The 19,731-nt window shown below is 36.7% G+C and overlaps 1 protein-coding gene across 3 annotated transcripts in view; it reads left to right on the forward strand.

Moving 5' to 3' along the window:
- Positions 1-19,731, forward strand: part of si:dkey-172j4.3 (diacylglycerol kinase delta) — an 85,712-nt gene that overhangs the window by 35,202 nt on the left and 30,779 nt on the right. The window contains exon 1 of one of the 3 annotated variants that reach the window (XM_048183839.1): positions 11,937-12,183. The exons of the other annotated variants lie outside the window; for them this stretch is intronic. Within the exon in view, the coding sequence (XP_048039796.1) occupies positions 11,974-12,183 (210 nt within the window). The 5' untranslated portion in view covers positions 11,937-11,973. Of the gene's footprint in view, positions 1-11,936; positions 12,184-19,731 lie in introns of those variants that run through there. 3 annotated transcript variants of the gene reach the window in all.

Genomic DNA, 19,731 nt, shown 5'->3' on the forward strand with positions numbered 1-19,731 from the left:
CTGTAATCTGTACACAGACTCACACTCGGATTTGGCTCTGTGTTGAATCTCTTGTACTAACAGTTTCTTATTAACATCTATTAGCAACAGTGTGACTATTTGACCTGAGACTATATGCAAATCGGAATGCAAATGAGGTGTTTTTTGAGTTTGGCACTTACAGTGTGCTGTCACAGGCTGTTTAGCACGTAAAATACTCTTTGCGTTCACACTGAAGTGACAGAGGAACTCCCTGCTGCAGATTTGCCTTTTTTTTCAGATCAATTTATGCTATCAGCACAACAATAATATCACAAATGTACTTTTTTTGATTAGTGACCTAGAAATAGTGCAGAATCTTAAAGGGGGGGTATAATGCTATTTCATGTATTCTGATTTATTTACACTGTTAAAGAGTTGGATTCTCATGCTAAATGTGGCCAAAGTTTCAAAACGTGAGTTGGACGTATAATGAAGTATTTCTGTGCCAGAAATTCTCTTCCAAAATAGTCACAGCTGTCAGATTTCTTTTTCAAATATGGTCCTGAGTGACGTCAACGAGGGCGGAATTTCCTTGTACGGGCACTTTTTCCGGAAGGGCGCGCGCACACGTCAACCAGCGCGAGAGAGCAAGGGCACGCGGCATGCCTATCAACGCGCGTTCAGGTTTACGGAAGTCGTCGGCAGCGCTGCACAGGTCACAGGACTGCATGAAATCAACAATGTCACCAAATAAGTGTGTTTTTGGTTGTGAGGGAAAGATAACCTTGCTTCCCAAAGAACCCAGCGTCAAGTGGAGCTGAGAGTTTTGTTCTCACGCAATACATTGATGCACTCTCGACATTTGTTATTAAAATAACCATAGAAACTGATTGTTACAATCACTTTTTTATTGGTTAAAATGAATGGAGAATATCTCGCCGTTTATGGTTTCATAAACAAGGCCAAGTTCCACACTGGATTTACAGATAGTTTGAAACTGAAAGATGGAGCGGTCACAGCGATAATGATCGCGGTCATGAGTCGGAACCGAGGTGGTGAGTAAAACTGCTTCAAATGTCTGTTTTGTTGTCAATAGGTGCATATAACGTAATGTAAACAATACAAACGTAGTGAATTCATAAATTCGTTATTCATCATTCATACGCTATATTCATTATAGTGATTCAAAAGTTATCCATGGATAATGCCATGGTGTAGTGTGTGTTTAAATACAGACGATCTCTACACAAAAGCTGCGCGTACACGTGATAGCTCGTCACTCTATCTCCGCTCACAACGACACGCCTCCAGGCACTCGGCTGTTTTCGGAAATATTCGGTACAGCTTGTTATCTCTTATAAATATGATTAAACTAAAGACTTTTTGGAGATATGAAGGATGCACTACTACTCAAGATTAACATGAGATTGGCAGAAACTGAGCGTGATACCCCCCCTTTAAATATTTCTTATTCAATTAGTCATAACCTTTCTTTGTATTTAATTTTTTTCAAAATCCTAAAACTCCTAAAACTTTGCTCATAATAGAATTTTTTTAACCACTCTAGAAGAAATGCTTTAGAATCCGTTGAGAGTTCATATCTATGCAGACGAGTGTACAAGCATTCATTATTTATACTACTGTTCAAAAGATATTTTAAGTCTCTTATGCTCACAGAGGCTACATTTATTTGATCAAAAATACAGTAAAACTGCAATATTGTGCAATATTAGTACAATTTTAAAAAACATAAAATAAATAAATGTTTTTTTTTTAAATATATTTTAAAATGTAATTTATTCCTGTGATGGCAAAGCTGAACGTGTCACATGATCCTTCAGAAATCATTATAATGTGATTCATTTGATGCTCAAGAAACATTTCCTATTGTTATAAATGTTTAAAACAGTTGTCCTGATTATATTTTTTCAGGGTACTTTGATGAATATAAAGTTAAAAAGAACTAAGAAATAAGAGAAATCTTGTGTAACATTATGCATATTTGTTGCTTTTGATCAATTTAATGCATCCTTGCATCCTTATTATGGGCTGCTTTAAAGTGCAGTGAGGGATCCACTCACACACCCGTTCCTGTTATATAGAGACAGAGATGGAAAGAGAGAGTTCCGATAAAGGTGGTTGTGATACCATGTTGTGGGAATTGATGAAGAATGATTGCCGTATTCATGTATTTTGGTATGTGCTTAAAAAGCACTGTTGTATTAGAAGTGTGCATGTTCAAAATCCACGGTAATACCACTGTGCTTTTTTGTACTTTTTTGTGAGTGGAGAGAGTAAGTTGGAGAAACGAAAATGTGATTGAAGTAGAGGAGCAGATAGGTACATACTAACTGGACGTCGCTAGCTGTGTGTTATTGCTGGAATCAGCTGATTGGAGTGGTTTACTGTAATTGAACTGGAGCGGGTTATATGATCCTGTCTGATTATCCTGTGGAAGATGATATCGGCACACATCCTGCTTCAGAGACCAGAGAGATGGAAGATCCACACTGACGTAAGACTTGGTAAAGAAGTAGTTTGTATGACGACGCATGTATTCGTCACACACAATCACAAAGCATAGTATTGGCTGTCAAGAGAAAGAAAATGACAGAGAGAGTGAGTCATAATTAGCTTTATGTTAATGAGCTGCTGGTCACACGGGGCAATATGGTTTACTGGGGGAGAGGGAGAGATCACAGGGTGCTGTGGAATCTCACAGTCTGGACACACACTGTTTGAATGTGTGTTATCGTCTCTGAACTCTCATCAAAGAATCCTGAAAAAATCATAGACTATTAAAAAAATATGGACGTAGTGTCTGTGACGTCACCCGTAGATTTCTGAAGAGCAGTTTTTGAGGCAAAAATGAGGCCGCTGCCACCGCACGTCACTCCCGGATAACTGAAAATGGGCAAAGAGGTGGGACGTAGTTGATCTGAGGTGAATTGGTTACTGAAACCACACCGCCTAGCTCGACGTGACCATGTTAGCAGGCAAAGGCATCTAAAATATTAATATTCTAATGATACAACTTATCTTTATTAGTTAACAAGTTATATCATTAGAAAGTTATAAAGGTTTACTGTCAATCTACGGCGTCTGTTTCACGATATGCTCCAACACCAGTAATTGTAATTTGTGTCAGGTTTGCACGTCAACAAGACAAAATCAAACAGGACTTCATACCTTTATAATGAAATAGTGATCGCGAAATGAATCCAATCCGTGGCACTTGGGTAAAATGTCCATGAGTGTCCATTGAAAAACAAAAAAAACTGTACTTTTTGTCCACAAAAGCGTTAAATCCATTAAATATTAATATATTATCCATTGTTTGCATCACATTTCTTCTGGATGATCTGCTCTCCATCATTGTTCTTCAAGAAATTATGCAACCTGGGCAGCGTTTATGTTGTAAAACTGTATATATGTCACAAAAAAGCCTGCGAGCCTTTTTTGAGCCTGCGTCCAAAATGCAGCAGTTTTAGTTATAATATCCAAGCAGTGCTGTCGGAGTTTGTGGTGTCTTGAGAGGGATATTCTCCAGCCATAGTCATAGTAAATCTCACTAACAAATCTTTTAGCCAATGCCAAGACGATCCTTTCCGTCCGCATGCGTGCACACAGACGCACATCTGTCTCGACTATTAATGCAGCGAACCATATTATTTTATAATTGTATAAAATAATCCAGAAAAAAGCACAAACACGGCAGAGATGCCAAATTCAGCGGCTGGAATTAGCTGAGGTAAAGTGAGTGACGGCTCACAGACAACAGCAATCCACCTGTCACTCAAGTGACCACGCCCTTAATTATGCAGAACTTTAAGGCTTAATATAATTTAAATGGATGAGTTATAAATAAATTCACCCCCCTCAGAGTTATCATGAAGGGCAAAATGATCAGTATAGACCAAAACTACAATTTGTACCAACTTGTAAACATGTTTATTTCTGCTGTAAAGTTAGGCACTTTAACATGGGACTCAATGAGATTCTGCTCTCTTTTGGAGCCTGTCCCTAGCGGCCAGTCGACGAATTGCGGTTTAATCCACTTCCGTATTGGCCTCACGCAAAAAGGAGGGAGGTTGCTGCTTGGAAAAAATTTATCACTGTATTTTTATATTTCCACAAAAATTTTAAGCAGCACAACTGTAAGAAATGTTTTTTGAGCACCAAATCAGCATTTTAGAATTATTCCTGAAGAATCATGGGACCCTGAAGACTAACATAATTCAGCTCTGCCATCACAGGAATACATTTTTAAAATTGCATTTTAAAATATATTAAAATAAAAAACAGTTATAAAATTTCACAATAGTACTGTTTTTACTGTATTTTTGATCAAATAATTGCAGCATTGGTGAGAATAAGAGATTTCTTAAAAGAGAGAAAAGTAAAAAATCTAATGGACCCCAAACTTTTGAACAGTAATGTTGAATTTGCTTTGGAATAAGAGTAGAAGAGGAGAAAACATGCACAAAACACAATAACCAACTAAACTTTAACAATAGCTAGATACAGTAAATAGTTAACCTAGCTATGCCACATCAATAGGTAGCAAAGACTGTCATCTTAAGTGTAGTTGTTGTCTATACCAATCTCTTTGAGCTATGTAAAGATGCTGAATTAAATTACTTTGGATCTAATATATTCTCAAAACTAATGTCAGTAGACCAGATCTGAGAAAGGTCCTCAGATCCCCAGCCAAGCGCTGGCTCTGGCACCACCACCATTATGATGGAAAAGGGATATGTGTGTGTGTGAGATCAGATGGTGTGATCAGCCTACAGCCTCCTGAAGAACCCAGTCATTATAAACCTTACTCATAATGCATGTTGACGTTAAGAGGATGTGATTTGAATGTTTGGAAAGTTTCAGTTCTCTTCACTTATCTAGAGAGATTCATCTGCATAGAGATCATGCTCTGTGATTGATTAATTCAGCAAAAAAAAAAGAAATTTCACTGCCTGAGGAAGCCGAGCGCTGCCAGTGAAGAGAAGAACTGCTGACAAGACGCACACAGAGCACACTCACATGATAAAATATAATAACATTCACTTAAACACGGTCAGGAGACGAGACGATACAGGTGTACGGCTGCGACCTGCACTCACAGAACAGGTGCTAGGTCAGGTGTGTGTGTGTCTCACTGGAAAGGTTAAGTGGAATGTTAGCCTATAACAGCGCTTTCTCTTTCTCTGCTGTGTGCAAGTGTGCACTAACATTCACGACAGCTGTATGTGGTTTGTAATCTATCTTTCCCACTAGACTCGCTGTGTTCGGTCTGTTTATGTGTTTGTGATATAGGGATTTATTAAGGCTTAATTAAGCTTGTTGTGTTTTATAGCTTGCCTTTCAAAACAATTTTTGTGATTGTAGATCTGGCATCCCTGCCAACAACAACAACAACACACAGTGGGACTGTTATGGAGATATTCAGTACAACCACAAGCAATAATTCAGTCTATTCTTCATCACTTTATCCATTTTTACTGGACTGGCATTATATTATCAGCTGTCTGTTATGTTAATATACAAAATTTTAAACAAAACTTCAGTGTTAAAGGTTATATGAACTATGTTAACTTATGAATGTTTATTTACAGACAAATACAAAAATGTGAATTGTATTCTGTTGAATTTAATTAAATAGAATGGAACTCAATCGAACCATGTTCAGCTGAATACAGGTAATCAGTTTTGGGTTGTTAACTTAAAAAAAAATAATGGCCTAATGGTTAAAGAGTCAGACTGGTAACCCAACGGTTGTGGGTTCGATTCTCAATACCGGCAGGAAATGACTGAGGTGACCTTGAGCATCTAAGGCAGTGGTTCCCAAACTGGGGTACGTGAGGTGACAAAAGGGGGTACGCGAATGCTGAGTAGCATTTAATTCTAACTTAAAATAATATTAAAATCGAGTATGTATTTCGAACTGCCAAAATGTCGTAAATCCAGAACATTTAATCAAATTACCTCATCATTTGCAGTCAAAAATGACTATCCACACAAGCAACATGTATATGATAGATCGCGTGCAGATTCTGCTGCCTTAAATCGCGCTAAATTACTGTCGTTCTCGACAATGCACCTTTGTAAAAGTGGGGATTCAGCACTTACTCGCATGAAGAACAAATATAGACACAGATAATGGATTCATTTCGATTTAAGATTCAAACTTTCTCCGATACAAAAACATACCTTGTGTGAGTTCTTGTATTTAATGATGATAACGAGCAAGAATGCAATTGTTCCCAAATATCCACATGACTGCAAACGTGACATTATTATACAACAGGTCAAAAAATAAAATGTACATTATAAACACAGTACTGTAAGTATTTACTCTATTTTGCAATGAAATGAAAAACGAAAACCAGAGCAGAACTACAACACACGTCTGTGTTTCACGAACAATTCTGCGGCTTTGAACGAATCGTGAGAGTCAATGATTCAATGATTCATTCACAGCCACTTGCTTCGTTACTGAATGAATGACTCGATGACTCACTCATAAAAACAGTGACTTGCTGCCACCTACTGGCGGTTTTAGTTTAATATTTAAAAGTTTTACTTAGTTTTACCATCATTGCATATTTCTTCATTGAACATTTTTTATTTAAAACATTTATTTTATAAAGTTATTCATAAAGGTAAAAAATGCACTGGAAAATCAATTTAGGGGGCAAATATTGTCCCTTAATGGTAAAGGTGTGACTGCAGTCGAAGTGGAAGAGAGGGGCTATGCAGAAGGATGGTAATCCCTTCAGGGGGTACTCCAAGCTAAAAAGTTTGGGAACCACTGATCTAACCCTCAATCGCATCTAACCCTCAATCGCTCCCTGAGCACCATAGCAAATGGCTGCCCACTGCTCCTGGTGTGTGTGTGTGTGTGTGTGTGTGTGTGTGTGTTCACTACTCACTACTCACTACTCACTACTTGTAATGTGTGTGCACTAATTGGATGGTTTAAATGCATGGGTCACCATATTTGGCCTTCACATGTCACTTTTACTTTCACTTAAAGTCAGCATGACACAAAAATGAATGCTGTAAATGCATATTATAGATCTTATTATAAATAATCATCTATGTATACAGTATATTTATTTTACTTTTTTGTACCTTATGATTTTTAATGAAAATGTCTCAATCTTCTGATGAAACGACAGACTTCTCTCTGGTGACATATGCTGGACTTCTTTAGTCATCTAGTCTGCTTAAACCCCGCCCCTTTCTTACAGTTGCATTTATTTTTTATGGAAAAACGATGAATAACGATAGATGGAATCAAGTCCCCTCCTACATTTTTTTTTTTCCTTTTTCAATATTGTTTCACTCGGATGTATTTCACAATACAAAAGAAAAGATATGTTGCTACTTCTGTTTCATCGCGTTTTTAAACAATTAGCCCCTACTGGTAGATGCTATAACCACATACCTTCTCCATTGACAGCCACTGTAAAGTACTTAGTTTATTATATTTTACTTTACTTAACATTTAAATGAACAACATATTTATTTATACTTGTGTTTCCCCTTTCTACTACAAGGACTTTTAATAGAATGATCAGTCACAAGACATATTTTCATGATACAATTTTATTTATCTGTTTTAACTTTAAATTTTAACTTTTTTAAATAAAGTTTAAGAAAAGTTTTTTCTTCTTTTACTGACTGCATTTCAACCGTTTAAACTTGTCCAGCAGACATATTCCACTCATATGTGTAGTGAGGTGGTCAGGAGCTTGTGTGAGAGCTGAAATGTTGTTTGTGGAGGAGTTTGAGGAGGGACAATGGGCTCTTTAGCGGAACGCCACTCATTCCGCTTCCGCAGAAATGGCTGGCAATTGTTCCCGTGGAGACGGCACAAGCGGCAGAGCACTCAGGGTTAAGGAGCATGTCGTGACTGATCCCAGCATTTGCGTGTATGTCATAAGGGAGCAGCAGTGACAGGACTTCAATCAAAAGGCCTTTGTTCTGTCCAGCGCTCATGACACGATCAGCAGGTGTTCACTCTGTAGGTGTTGTCACCTCTGTGGAACATCTCAATCCCTTTCTTCCTCTCCCTCGGCCTCCATTCACACTGTGCATGTGTGGTGCACACTGTGATTCTTTAGTCATAATCTCTTCTCTTTCTACTAGTCTTGCTGATGTTTTATTCATAGTATTGATTGGTTAATCTGGGATTATTCCTTATGTTCATGTTAATGTCTAGTTGAACTTTATTTATTTATTTACTTATTTACATATTTTATATTATAATTATTTCCACATTATTTTATAATATATATATATTTATTATATATTTTATATATTGTATATTTTAACTATTAAAGCGGATATAATGCAATTTAATGCATTCTTACACTGTTAAAGAGTTGGATTCTCATGCTAAACATGGCTAAAGTTTCAAAAAACAAGTTGAATGTATGTGCCAAATACACTCCTTCAGGATTCGTCTAAGTTTCAGAACGTTTTTTTCGAGTATGGCCCTGTATGATGTCATAAAGGGCGGAATTCCTTGTATGGGCACTTCTCTCATAAGAGCGCGCCCATAAACGTGCTTCGTTCGGGGTACTTGCTTGAGAAAGATTTGTCATTTTGTTTCTAGACCAGGAAATCAACAATGTTACCAAAGAAGTGTGTTTTTGCTTGTGAGGTGAAAGATAACTTTGTTCAGCTTCCCAAAGAACCCAACATTAAGGAACAGTGGATGCAAATTGTGGAGTTGTGCATTTCGGTGGCGTATATTTTATAAACAAGGCCCAGTTTGACGATGGATTTGCAGATCATTTGAAATTGAAAGATGGAGCGGTCCCAGTGATAAAAGATCCTGTGTTGGAACTGCAGGCTTTAAGTAAAACTGCATCCAATGTCTGTTTTGTTGGCAGTCAGCATGTAAGTGCATATAATGGAAACAACACAAACGTATAGTGGATCAAAAGTTATCCAGGTATAATGCGATGATGTATTGTGTGTGTGTGACTCTTTAGCTCCGCCCATGGCATGCCTTCAGGAGCTTGACTGTTTTCAGAAATAATCAGTGCAGCTTATCTGCCTTTTATAAATCTGATAAAACTAAAGATTCTTCAAAGATATGAAGGTTGCAATACTACTCTACAGGCACTCAAGATTAGCACGAGATTGGCAGAAACTGTGTGTGTGATGTCCCCTTTAAATTTGTTTTCATACAATAAAATAAAAAGTACAATAATTACATTAAAGAATCATGCCTTTGTATAATGTATTTATTTATTTTGTATTTTACTTTTGTTTCATTTACATAACATTTTATGTTTAAATTACTGGCAGATAATACTATTAGATTTGTATCTAAGTATTATCATAGTTTTATTTATTACATATTCTATTTATATAGAATATAGTCATATATTTTTTTATTTATTACATCTTTATATTTATTAATGCCTTGTTGAATTGTATTTTATTTTCTTTACATAATATTTTAAATTATAAATACTGACATATTAAAATTTTTATTTTTCCTGTCACTGCTTTTATTGTTTTTTTTTTTCTTTTGAGCAAAATTATTCTTTTTAAATGATTAAAACAGTTTTGATCTGCACTCATTTTTTAAGATTTTCTTCTCTTTTTCAATTAACCTGTCTTCTTTTCATTACTTCATTGTCTTCAGTCTCTCTCTCTCTCTCTCTCTCTCTCTCAAGGGATTATGTGAATCAGTCCCAGATTTGTGGCGTATGCTGGAAGCAGTCATCAGTAATTCTGCAACGAGATTAGAGCGATCTCCCACAGCAGTCTTGTGTGTGTGTGTGTGTGTGTGTGTGTGTGTGTGTGTGTGTGTGTGTGTGTGTGTGTGTTCATGTGTTCTAATTTTCCAAAGTGTCCTTCGACTTCCTCTTCTCATTTTAATCATTACAGCATACTAAGATAATCTACGTTTGGTACCAGTCAGGTTTATTCAGTATAAATACGGAAGAGAATTTCTGCTGCGCATCCACTGAGGGAATTGTGTTGACTCTGATGCACTAAATCTGACACCGGGTTCATTAGGATTAATTTGGCATTGGGCTCTTTCTCTCCATACACAGATTAGCTGGCTTAGCTCCATATGTCGTGTGACGCTGCCAATCCCCCTGCGTTCGTTTCGCTCTCTCGCAGGAAGTGACAAAGCATTTCATTTCCTCTCCAGCAGCAGGTTGCCTTTAGCCCAGCATGTTGATGTGGGAATTTGTGTCGATTTACGCTGTGTATGTGTGTATGGCCTGGTGGCCCTTCAGATCGTCCGTCTCCTCGCCAACCAGGGGGCCAATGTAGTTGCTATGACAACCCTGCATGCCATCATAATATCACGGGCCGCCATGTAACGTCAGCTGTGAAAATGCATATTTCACATGTGAAATTGCACCAGTGTGAACATTGTGTTTGGGTATGTAAATGTGTGTATGATCAGCACACACTTTTGTATATCAGTGCTTTTGGGCTCAACAGAGACAGTAACAGACAGTTACAAATAACTGCAGTACTGCTTTAGCTCCAGCAACTACCGCCCTCTAGTGTCTTCACAATTAACTGCAACCCACAAATGCTCTCATTCATCCTATTCTCATAAACAGAGCCATAAGGGATGATGTGTTCCTTCATTCAGCCTTGCACTACAGTAAGGAGATGTTTTATCTCATTTCCAGGCTGTAAAACAGCAGACACATCAAGACAGGGAGGTTTAGAGTGACAGTAATGTGAACTGAAGATAAGGTAGCACTTTATTTTACAGTCCAGTTTCGCATGAACATACGATGTACTTATTATAGTAATGACGCTAACTAGGCACTAACCCTGAACCTACCCCTAAACCTTAACTTAACCCATGTAGTTTGTACAAGGTTTGTACAAATACAAGATAGAGGGACAAATTCTCTCTTTCTCTGTCTTTCAGTGTTTGCTGTCAAAGAGATGAACATATCGTTTTGCTCATTACATTGTCTCCTTATCCAGTACTCGCAAGAGAATCACATTAGAGCCCACTCTTCATGCTTCACTGTTTGTATTTCTGGCTGTATTTCCGTCTTTTTCCACCACTCACCAAATGCATCTTGCTCATCTTTTCCACATCCCACCTGTTTCTAAAACAGACACTTCTAGGCATGTTCAACAGTCAAGATGTTTACTAGATATTTCTAAATGTTCCACTTAGCATGTCCGTCAGATGACAAATAAGACGTTTATTTTATGCTTTTTATATATATATATATATATATATATATATATATATATATATATATATATATATATATATATATATATACATACATACACAAAACCAGTAATATTGTGGAAATATTATTACAATTTAACTCTCATGCACTGTTTGATTTGTATGGCCTTGTTGGAGCAGATCAAATTGACCCTAATTGGATTAAATACAATTCCCCAAAAATCACACTATGAAAAAAATATTTTATTTTATGCTTATAATTTTTTTATGCTTATATATATATATATATATATATATATATATATATAGTATATATATATATATATATATATATATATATATATACTAGTATATAGTATATATATATATATATATATATATATATATATATTTTTTTTTTTTTTTTATCAATGTTGAAAACAATTGTGTACATTTTTCATACTGTTCAAAAGTTTGGGGTCAGAAAGAAATTAATACTTTTATTCAGCAAGGATGCATTAAAATGATCAAAAGTGACAGTAAAGACATTATTTTTCTGTCCTGATCCAATAGGAACATCTGTCTTGACCTATAGGTGCTTGAGATTTCCTGTAGTTCTGTGAAGAAAGACGCTTACCAAACCAGTTTTTCTAGTTATTAATATAGACCTTTACACGTCTCTTTGTGTTTTCATTCTCACACGGTAGGTCTGTGCGTAATAGGATGGGCAGTCTTATCACTTCACCTGTAAGAGGAAGTTCTTTTTCAGAAGAAGGCGTGTCTTTCAGGTGCAGCACAAAGGAAATCAGCATGTTACTGTGTGAAAGTGTATGTGTACATGTAGATGGCTGAAGGGACCCATCATGCCCGGGCTGTGTCCAGGCAGTGTGTGTTGCTTTGCTCCACTCTTGTTCGGCTGTGATGGGGGTGGGCAGGGAGATGTCAATCGCTTGAGAGAGGAAGACTTTTTGGAAACCTCCTCCAACAGTTCAGTAAGAACAACAGAAGGACAGACAGTCTGCAATAGAGTCTTCTCACAGGTTTGGATAGGCTATTCCTTATATTACTGTGTAGTTTTCTCTAGAATGAGCACTGAAAACTGTGTTTGTGTGATGTTATATTAGCGATTATGTGATTTATTTGATTGTGAAACTCATCCCGGTCTCATCCGTCTGATAATCTCTTCCTGTCACGAGCGGATTCATGATTGGCTTTGTGCATTCATGCATATATGTATTGGCTTAGATTTGTATGAGACATGATGCAGGATGTGTGTTTGTATGTGTGTGTGTGTGTGTGTGTGTGCATCATAAGGTTTATCTAGGCTAGCAGGACATGGTTGTGTGTGCTGATCTGATTACCACAGCATTAATGCTAAGCCTATAATGAATGACAGAATTGGGCAGTCTGGACAGTTAAAGACACATACATATGTACTGTGTAATTCATCAAATTTATGCATGAATATAGTCATGATTGCACGGGAAATTTACCAATTTATATTTATGCATCTAGCATAGTGGTTCTCAACCAGGGAGCCAGCAAACTTCCAAGGGGGCCTCAACATGACTTAAAATTATTTAAAATAAGACAAAACAAGCATGTAAAAAAGCTGAAACGATTATTATTATTTTTTTTTTTTTTTTTTATTATAACAAATATACATCTTTCTATGTATATCAAGCTCTAAAATATTTTATGGGGTAGAAATTGTGAGTGAGGGGGGCCTTCAAATACCTTAAAGTCAAAAAGGTTAATGTTTTTATCCGAAGCGACTTACAATAGAGGAACATAAACAATTTGTCTCAAAGCCATCAATATTCAGTGTACAATTGTGTACAATTAGGTTTGTATTCAAATTAGATATTTTTAATATCTGAATTGTTTCTCCTAGATGGAAATTAGATTAAATTGAGGTCTTAAGTTTTTTTCTGATTTATTCAAAAGCCTTGTTCACATGGAACTAGTCAGGGAAATTCAAACATGTCTTTGTTTTTCTCACACAACCTATGGAAAAATTAAAGTCCAGGCAAGAATGTATATATTTGCAGTACATACACTGAACAAAATTATAAACGTAACACTTTTGTTTTTGCACCCATTTTTCATGAGCTGAACTCAAAGATCTAAGACTTCTTCTATGTCCACAAAAGGCCTATCTCTCTCAAATATTGTTCACAAATCTGTGTTAGTGAGCACTTCTCCTTTGCCGAGATAATCCATCCACCTCACAGGTGTGGCATATCAAGATGCGGATTAGACAGCATGATTATTGCACAGGTGTGCCTTAGGCTGGCCACAATAAAAGGCCACTCTAAAATGTGCAGCATGCTGTCTAATCAGCATCTTGATATGCCACACCTGTGAAGTGGATGGATTATCTTGGCAAAGGAGTAGTGCTCACTAACACAGATTTAGACAGATTTGTGAACAATATTTGAGAGAAATAGGCCTTTTGTGGACATAGAAAAAGTCTCAGATCTTTGAGTTCAGCTCATGAAAAATGGGGGCAAAAACAAAAGTGTTGCGTTTATAATTTTGTTCAGTGTAATTTGTTTGCAATGTTTTTCTCTTAATCAAATTTGAGTGCTGTTCAAATGTAAAAAGAGAATTAATCCATAAGAAGAGTACAGTCACAGACCGGGTCATACCTGACCGCTCAGCGCTGAGTATGATCCTCACCTTAATTAATTCCATGAAATCGCAGACATCCTAGGTTAATAACTGTGACTGAAACATTTGTTTAGAAGAATAATCCCATTTTAATAGTGCTAACGATCTTGGTAATCTTGTGTCTCCTGTATGGAAGAGATCTCAGTAATGTAACAAACTGTACTGGGATTTGCCATGATGCCAAAACGGATGTTAAACCTTTCTTTCCACGTTAATTTTATAGCTCTGTACTCATACTGAATGTTAGAATTAGATAACTTTTGTTTTTTTGTTTCGTTATCCCCATTAGGTGAAACTTTTGATACCAACTGATACTTAAATTAAATATTAGAGAACTTGATCAAGTTTCTCAAAAGGACAGTTCACCCAAAAAATGAAAATTCTGTCATCATTTACTCACCCTCAAGTTGTCCCAAACCTGTACGTATTTCTTTCTTCTGCTGAACACAAAAGAAGATATTTTTTAAAGAATATGGGTAACCAAACAGTTGATGGGCCCCACTGATTCCAAAGTATTTTTTCCCCCATATACTATGAAAGTGAGTGGGGCCCATCAGCTGTTTGGGTACCTAAATTATTTAAAATATCTTCTTTTGTGTTCAGCAGAAGAAAGAAATGCAGTAATACTTTACTTGAAGGGGCGTGCATAAGACTGACATGACACCTTCATAATCATGACATGACACGTGTCATGAATATGAAGGAGGTTTTATGAATGTTTATGACAACTGTCATTAAGTGTCATTCGCTCAATTATGTTATTTTTAATGCAAAGATGACATTGTTTGAGATGTCCGAGTTATGACAACTTGACATAAACCAATACATCATAACCTGTCAGTGTCTTTGTCATGACAATTTGACATCATTTAGCTTTATGGGTTAACATTACATTAAACTGTCATGTCGTTGGTTTTGACATTGGCTGTCATGAGGCCATTATATCATGAATATGTATCTTGAGCTCAACTTCAGTGGTACAAATTGAACTTGTCATTAAAATGTCATTAAGTGACAATACTCTGACAAATAATTTTATAACAGCGTCATGACTATTTTTCATTTCATGTTTTTTTTGTTTTGTTTTTTGTTTTTTTAAGTTTCCACCAACAGAAGGTCAGATAATAGACAATTTCAGATTTCGTAAAAAAATGACACTGTTATAAAATAATGGTAACACTTTATTTTAGGGTCTTTTAACTAGTTGCTTATTACTATTAGCATTCATATGGCTAAATTATTGGCTATTTATTAGTACTTATAAAGCACATATTAATGCCTTATTCTGCATGATTTTATTCTACATTCTTAATCCTACCCAATACCTAAACCTAACAATTAACTATAATAAGCAGTAAATTAAGAGTTTATTGAGGGAAAAGTCATAGTTAATTGTTTATATATGTGTTCCCTATACTGAAGTGTTAATGTAATGTAATGTTAACCCATAAAGCTAAGTAGTTTTTTAAGTTTGATAATTAATCTGCTATGTCATGTTTATGACAGGTTATGATGTTTTGCTAATGTCAAGTTGTCATGACAAAGACACTGACAGGTTATGATGTCTTGGTTTATGTCAAGTTGTCGTAACAAAGACATCTCAAACAATGTCATCTTTGCATTAAAAATGACATAATTGAGCGAATTACATTTAATGACAGTTGTCATAAACATGCATAAAACCTCCTTTATATTTATGACACGTGTCATGTCAAGATTATGAAGGTGTCATGTCAGTCTTATGCACACCCCTTCAAGTGAAGTGTTACCAGAAATGCATACAGGTTTGAAACAACGTGATGGAAAGTAAACAATGACAGAATTTAAATTTTTGGGTGAACTATCCCTTTAAGCTATAGAATAAGTAAGAATGACCATGTGGACCAGCATCCAAAAATATAACATAAACCAGGGTTGTTATTGTTAACTAAATCTAAACTACAGTATAATCAAATAAGCACACTGATTTTCTGTGGCTATGGGTTATGTAGGATTTGTATTTATCACCAGCCAAAAGTGATGTGTTCTTGTGTGTCCTGGCAGTCTATAGATTGGATCACACATATGTCTACAGTACATGTACACATCTCTCAAATGCCACTTCCTCCTGAGGTCTGCAACACACTCCGATGTGGCAGTTCATTCAGATTTAAATGCATTCATTTTAGCATGTAATGAACACTAATATCTAAAACAGCAAGCGGACATGGTTGCAGTATTAGATGCACTCGGGGTGTGTGAGGGGAACATCTATCAAATGAAAATGTTACCGTTCAAAGGAGTCTCTGTCTTTCATGCTCCTCGGTCTCCTTTGGCTAGCTTCCTCTCGTTTAGGACTTGAAAGCATTTCTTTCTCCTTTTCTCTTGCTGTCTGTCTCTCATATGCCGATATGATGCTCTGATTTTTTGACAGCTTTTTAGATCAATTAAAGGTTAAATCAATGTAATTTAACCATATATACAAGATTTAGGTGAGATCAAATACAAAAGTTTTGATTTGGACATTGCAAAGCGCATATCAGTGAACGTGGAGGGCTGTGGTCCATGTTTTCATAACACGCACAGCGATATAACGTGTCAAATGATGTATTTATTCATCATTTAGTAAAACTAATATGAACGACCTGTGAATTGTATGTGTGCAGCAGTTTCCATTAGCACATTGCATGTTTAGGATCTGACACTTACTGAATGAGTCTTGGCTTCTCCAGGGCAACACCTCAGAGGTAGTAAATTCTCAGGCTGTGTGATTTAGTCTCTAATTAGATCGCACATGCACACACAAAATCGTAGGATGTACTGCAGGGGCTGTAATCAGTTCATTAGGTTAATTACTAGCTGTGAAAGGGACTCATAGTCTCTGTGGGCGCTTTGGGTAATTGGTCTGGCTCTAACTCAACTTTAACCAGACTGTGCCATCTCACCCAGACTGTTTTATTATACACATACATACAGAGCCTGGAATCAAACACACTGCATATTAGTCCAATCTGATCTTAAGGACTGTCGTTTTGTACGTTAAGTGATGCAATCTGATCTGTTTGTTCAGAATGTGTAGTCAATTTCCGGTATATCTGCATCAGTTGCTACAGTGATGATGTAAGCGTCAGCGAGAGATTTACTCATATGACAACTGAGAGCAGCTGCCAGTGAGGATGGATAAATGAAAATGTTGTTCTGCTCATATATGAGCACACAAGGCACATGAGAGGATGTGACGGAGGCATTGCTGACTTCAATGCACAAGTTTGCTATGTGAGAAAAGTGTAAGTGAAAATGAGGGTGTTCAGACACAGCTCCAGACAATATTGAGTAGTTTGTATAATGTTACATAAAGGTCACAAAAGTAGAGAGCAAAACAAAATTTAAGTCATTAATCACAAACATATTACTTGAAATACAGCCTGACCTTTCAGACTGACATATTTGCAAAAATCTGATTGGATTTCAAACTGTATATAGCTGTGATTTTAAAAATCAGATTTCATTTGGTTCTCTGCTATAGACCGATGAGTCAGATACTGTATGTCCGAATACATCAGATTTGTCCTGCCTGTCTGAACAAAGCTTTAGAGATCTCAGCATCAGCCCAGTTCTGTAATTATTTATGAAATGTCCAGAAGGAGCAAAAGAGGATGTTTTATATCTGAATCAACGAGGGATTTCTTAAGGGAAAAAAAACAGTCTGGGTTTTTGATGATTAAGATCTGTGCTGAACAAAGAAAGTGTCTTCATTAATTTTTATAGAAAAATTTCAAAACAATGTTGACCTATGTTTCTGGGTAGTGTAGCTTATTGCCCTGCATGCTGTTAGTGCTGCACAATGTTTGTTCACGCCTTTGGAAGGCTGACTGTTTGAATGACAGCTTTGTTTGCTGACAACTCATTGGTGTTTCCATGGCAACTGATAGATAAGGGTGATTGACTGCAATTGAGCTATGATTTTCAGGTGATTGTATTTAGCCATTCTAAGACACATACAAGCAGTGCTATTTTTTTTCCATAAAGGTCAGAACGAGTAACATGTATACCATATTTTGATTCACTCATTTTAAGCATTTGGCAGTTAGGTCATGTCTCACTCACTCACTCTCTGGTTGATTTCTTCTAAATGGACACTTGATTAAGATTCCCTGTATTTGAATTTATTTATCTCTCGAATGAATAAAAGAATTAATTTTTTTGGAGTATACAATTTTGTTCATGATGCTTTTATTGCACTTGGATTCAATATTTTGAGGACTCTTTGCTTTTTTTTTTTTTTTTTTCATTTTTTCCAATTGCTCCCTTACATATTTATCTTTCTCTCTCTCCCTTTCACTATCACAAATTGCATATTGCTACTGGGTTGGAGTCACATTATAAGTATAATGATACATGACTGTTCTAATAGCTGTACTGCTTTGACTTAAAAAGACACTCAGATACACTTCATAAGCAATTCAGAGGTCAGAGGATGACATATAAATCTCAGTTTTTTTTTTTTTTAAAGAAGCCTTTCAATAATATTTCTTAAGCAAAAGCCATAGTTTAGAAAAAAAATAGGTTAATTTCAGAGCAGAGAAAACCTGAATTGAACTAAATTATTATTTTTCACACCACAGCAGCACCACAAGGCCATGCGTTTGCATGGGAACAACAGACTAGTGCAGTGGTTCTCAAACCTGTCCTGGGGTGCTTCTCATTTTTTTTATTTGTGCATCCTCGATCCTTTCCTCGCTTCCTTTCGTCTCAGCTCCACCCCCGTAGGATGTGAGGAGAGGATGCAAGGAAAAAAAAACGAGGACAGAGGAATCGAAGAAAATGTTATCTGTAAATCGGAATGTTCTCGATCACTCGAGCGTCACTTCATCAACTGCGCTCAAGGGATCTGCCCTCATGTTCATTCAATTCATAATAAATATTAGTAACGCAAGATGCTTCATTGAAATATGTTAGATGTAAAGTTTATTTAAACTGCAAAAGTAAAGCATACATTTAAATTGTTGTGGCAGATATGAAGGGGGAGGTGAATGTATACGTGCATCAGGTTTCTCGACAAGAAAGACCACCTGTGTATCCTCGCTCATAGTTCTTCTGGAAGCTTCCACTTAGGGCTGGGCGATGTATCGAATGCTTTTGTCACGCACATTTCGTCAGCAAAGCCGGTTCCCTGATTACCGCTAAATCGCCATCACCTGCTTTCAAATGGAGCGGCATTTAATTGACAGAGCCGTAGATCACTGATAAGCCACGCAATATCGCGGAACGCTTATCAGTGATCTACGGCTCTGTCTATTAAATGCCGCTCCATTTGAAAGCAGGTGATGGCGATTTAGCGGTAATCAGGGAACCGGCTTTACTGAAGAAATGCGCGTGACAAAAGCATTCGAAACATCGCCCAGCCCTACTTCCACTCTCCTCGTTCCTCACCTCCTCACGGTGCATTTAGAGAATTGAGATGTCCTTCAAGATGGCCGAGTTAGATCAGTTTCCGGGTCACAGGCTAGAGGATGTAGGAGCGAGGAATCGAGGAAGCATAATGACGTCACCGTCGACCGTTATGACTGCGGTTACGCTCACTGAGTGGCAAAAGACTGAGTGGCAGCATTGGTTTTCAGCGTGAATGCCGCACACACAAAACACATTCAAAACAGGAAAGAGCTTTGTGATTGACTGTACAAATAGCTTTGACACAAAACCTGAGGTATATATTTAAAGACTGCCGAAAGCTATAGAAAAAAGAAGCAAATGGATCACTGCAATTCACAGAAACAGCTGGACTCCTGCAGAGAAACATGGCTTTGCAGTTATCATTTTGTCAAATTGTTGGATTTTGAGGTAAAATCATACTGTATATATTGTGTTGACAACTCATCAATTAAATATTTACCATATTATATTCTGCATAATTGGGTGTTTTTAAATAAACACCG

This window comes from Megalobrama amblycephala, linkage group LG3 (genome assembly GCF_018812025.1).
Source record: "Megalobrama amblycephala isolate DHTTF-2021 linkage group LG3, ASM1881202v1, whole genome shotgun sequence".
NCBI lineage: Eukaryota > Metazoa > Chordata > Actinopteri > Cypriniformes > Xenocyprididae > Megalobrama > Megalobrama amblycephala.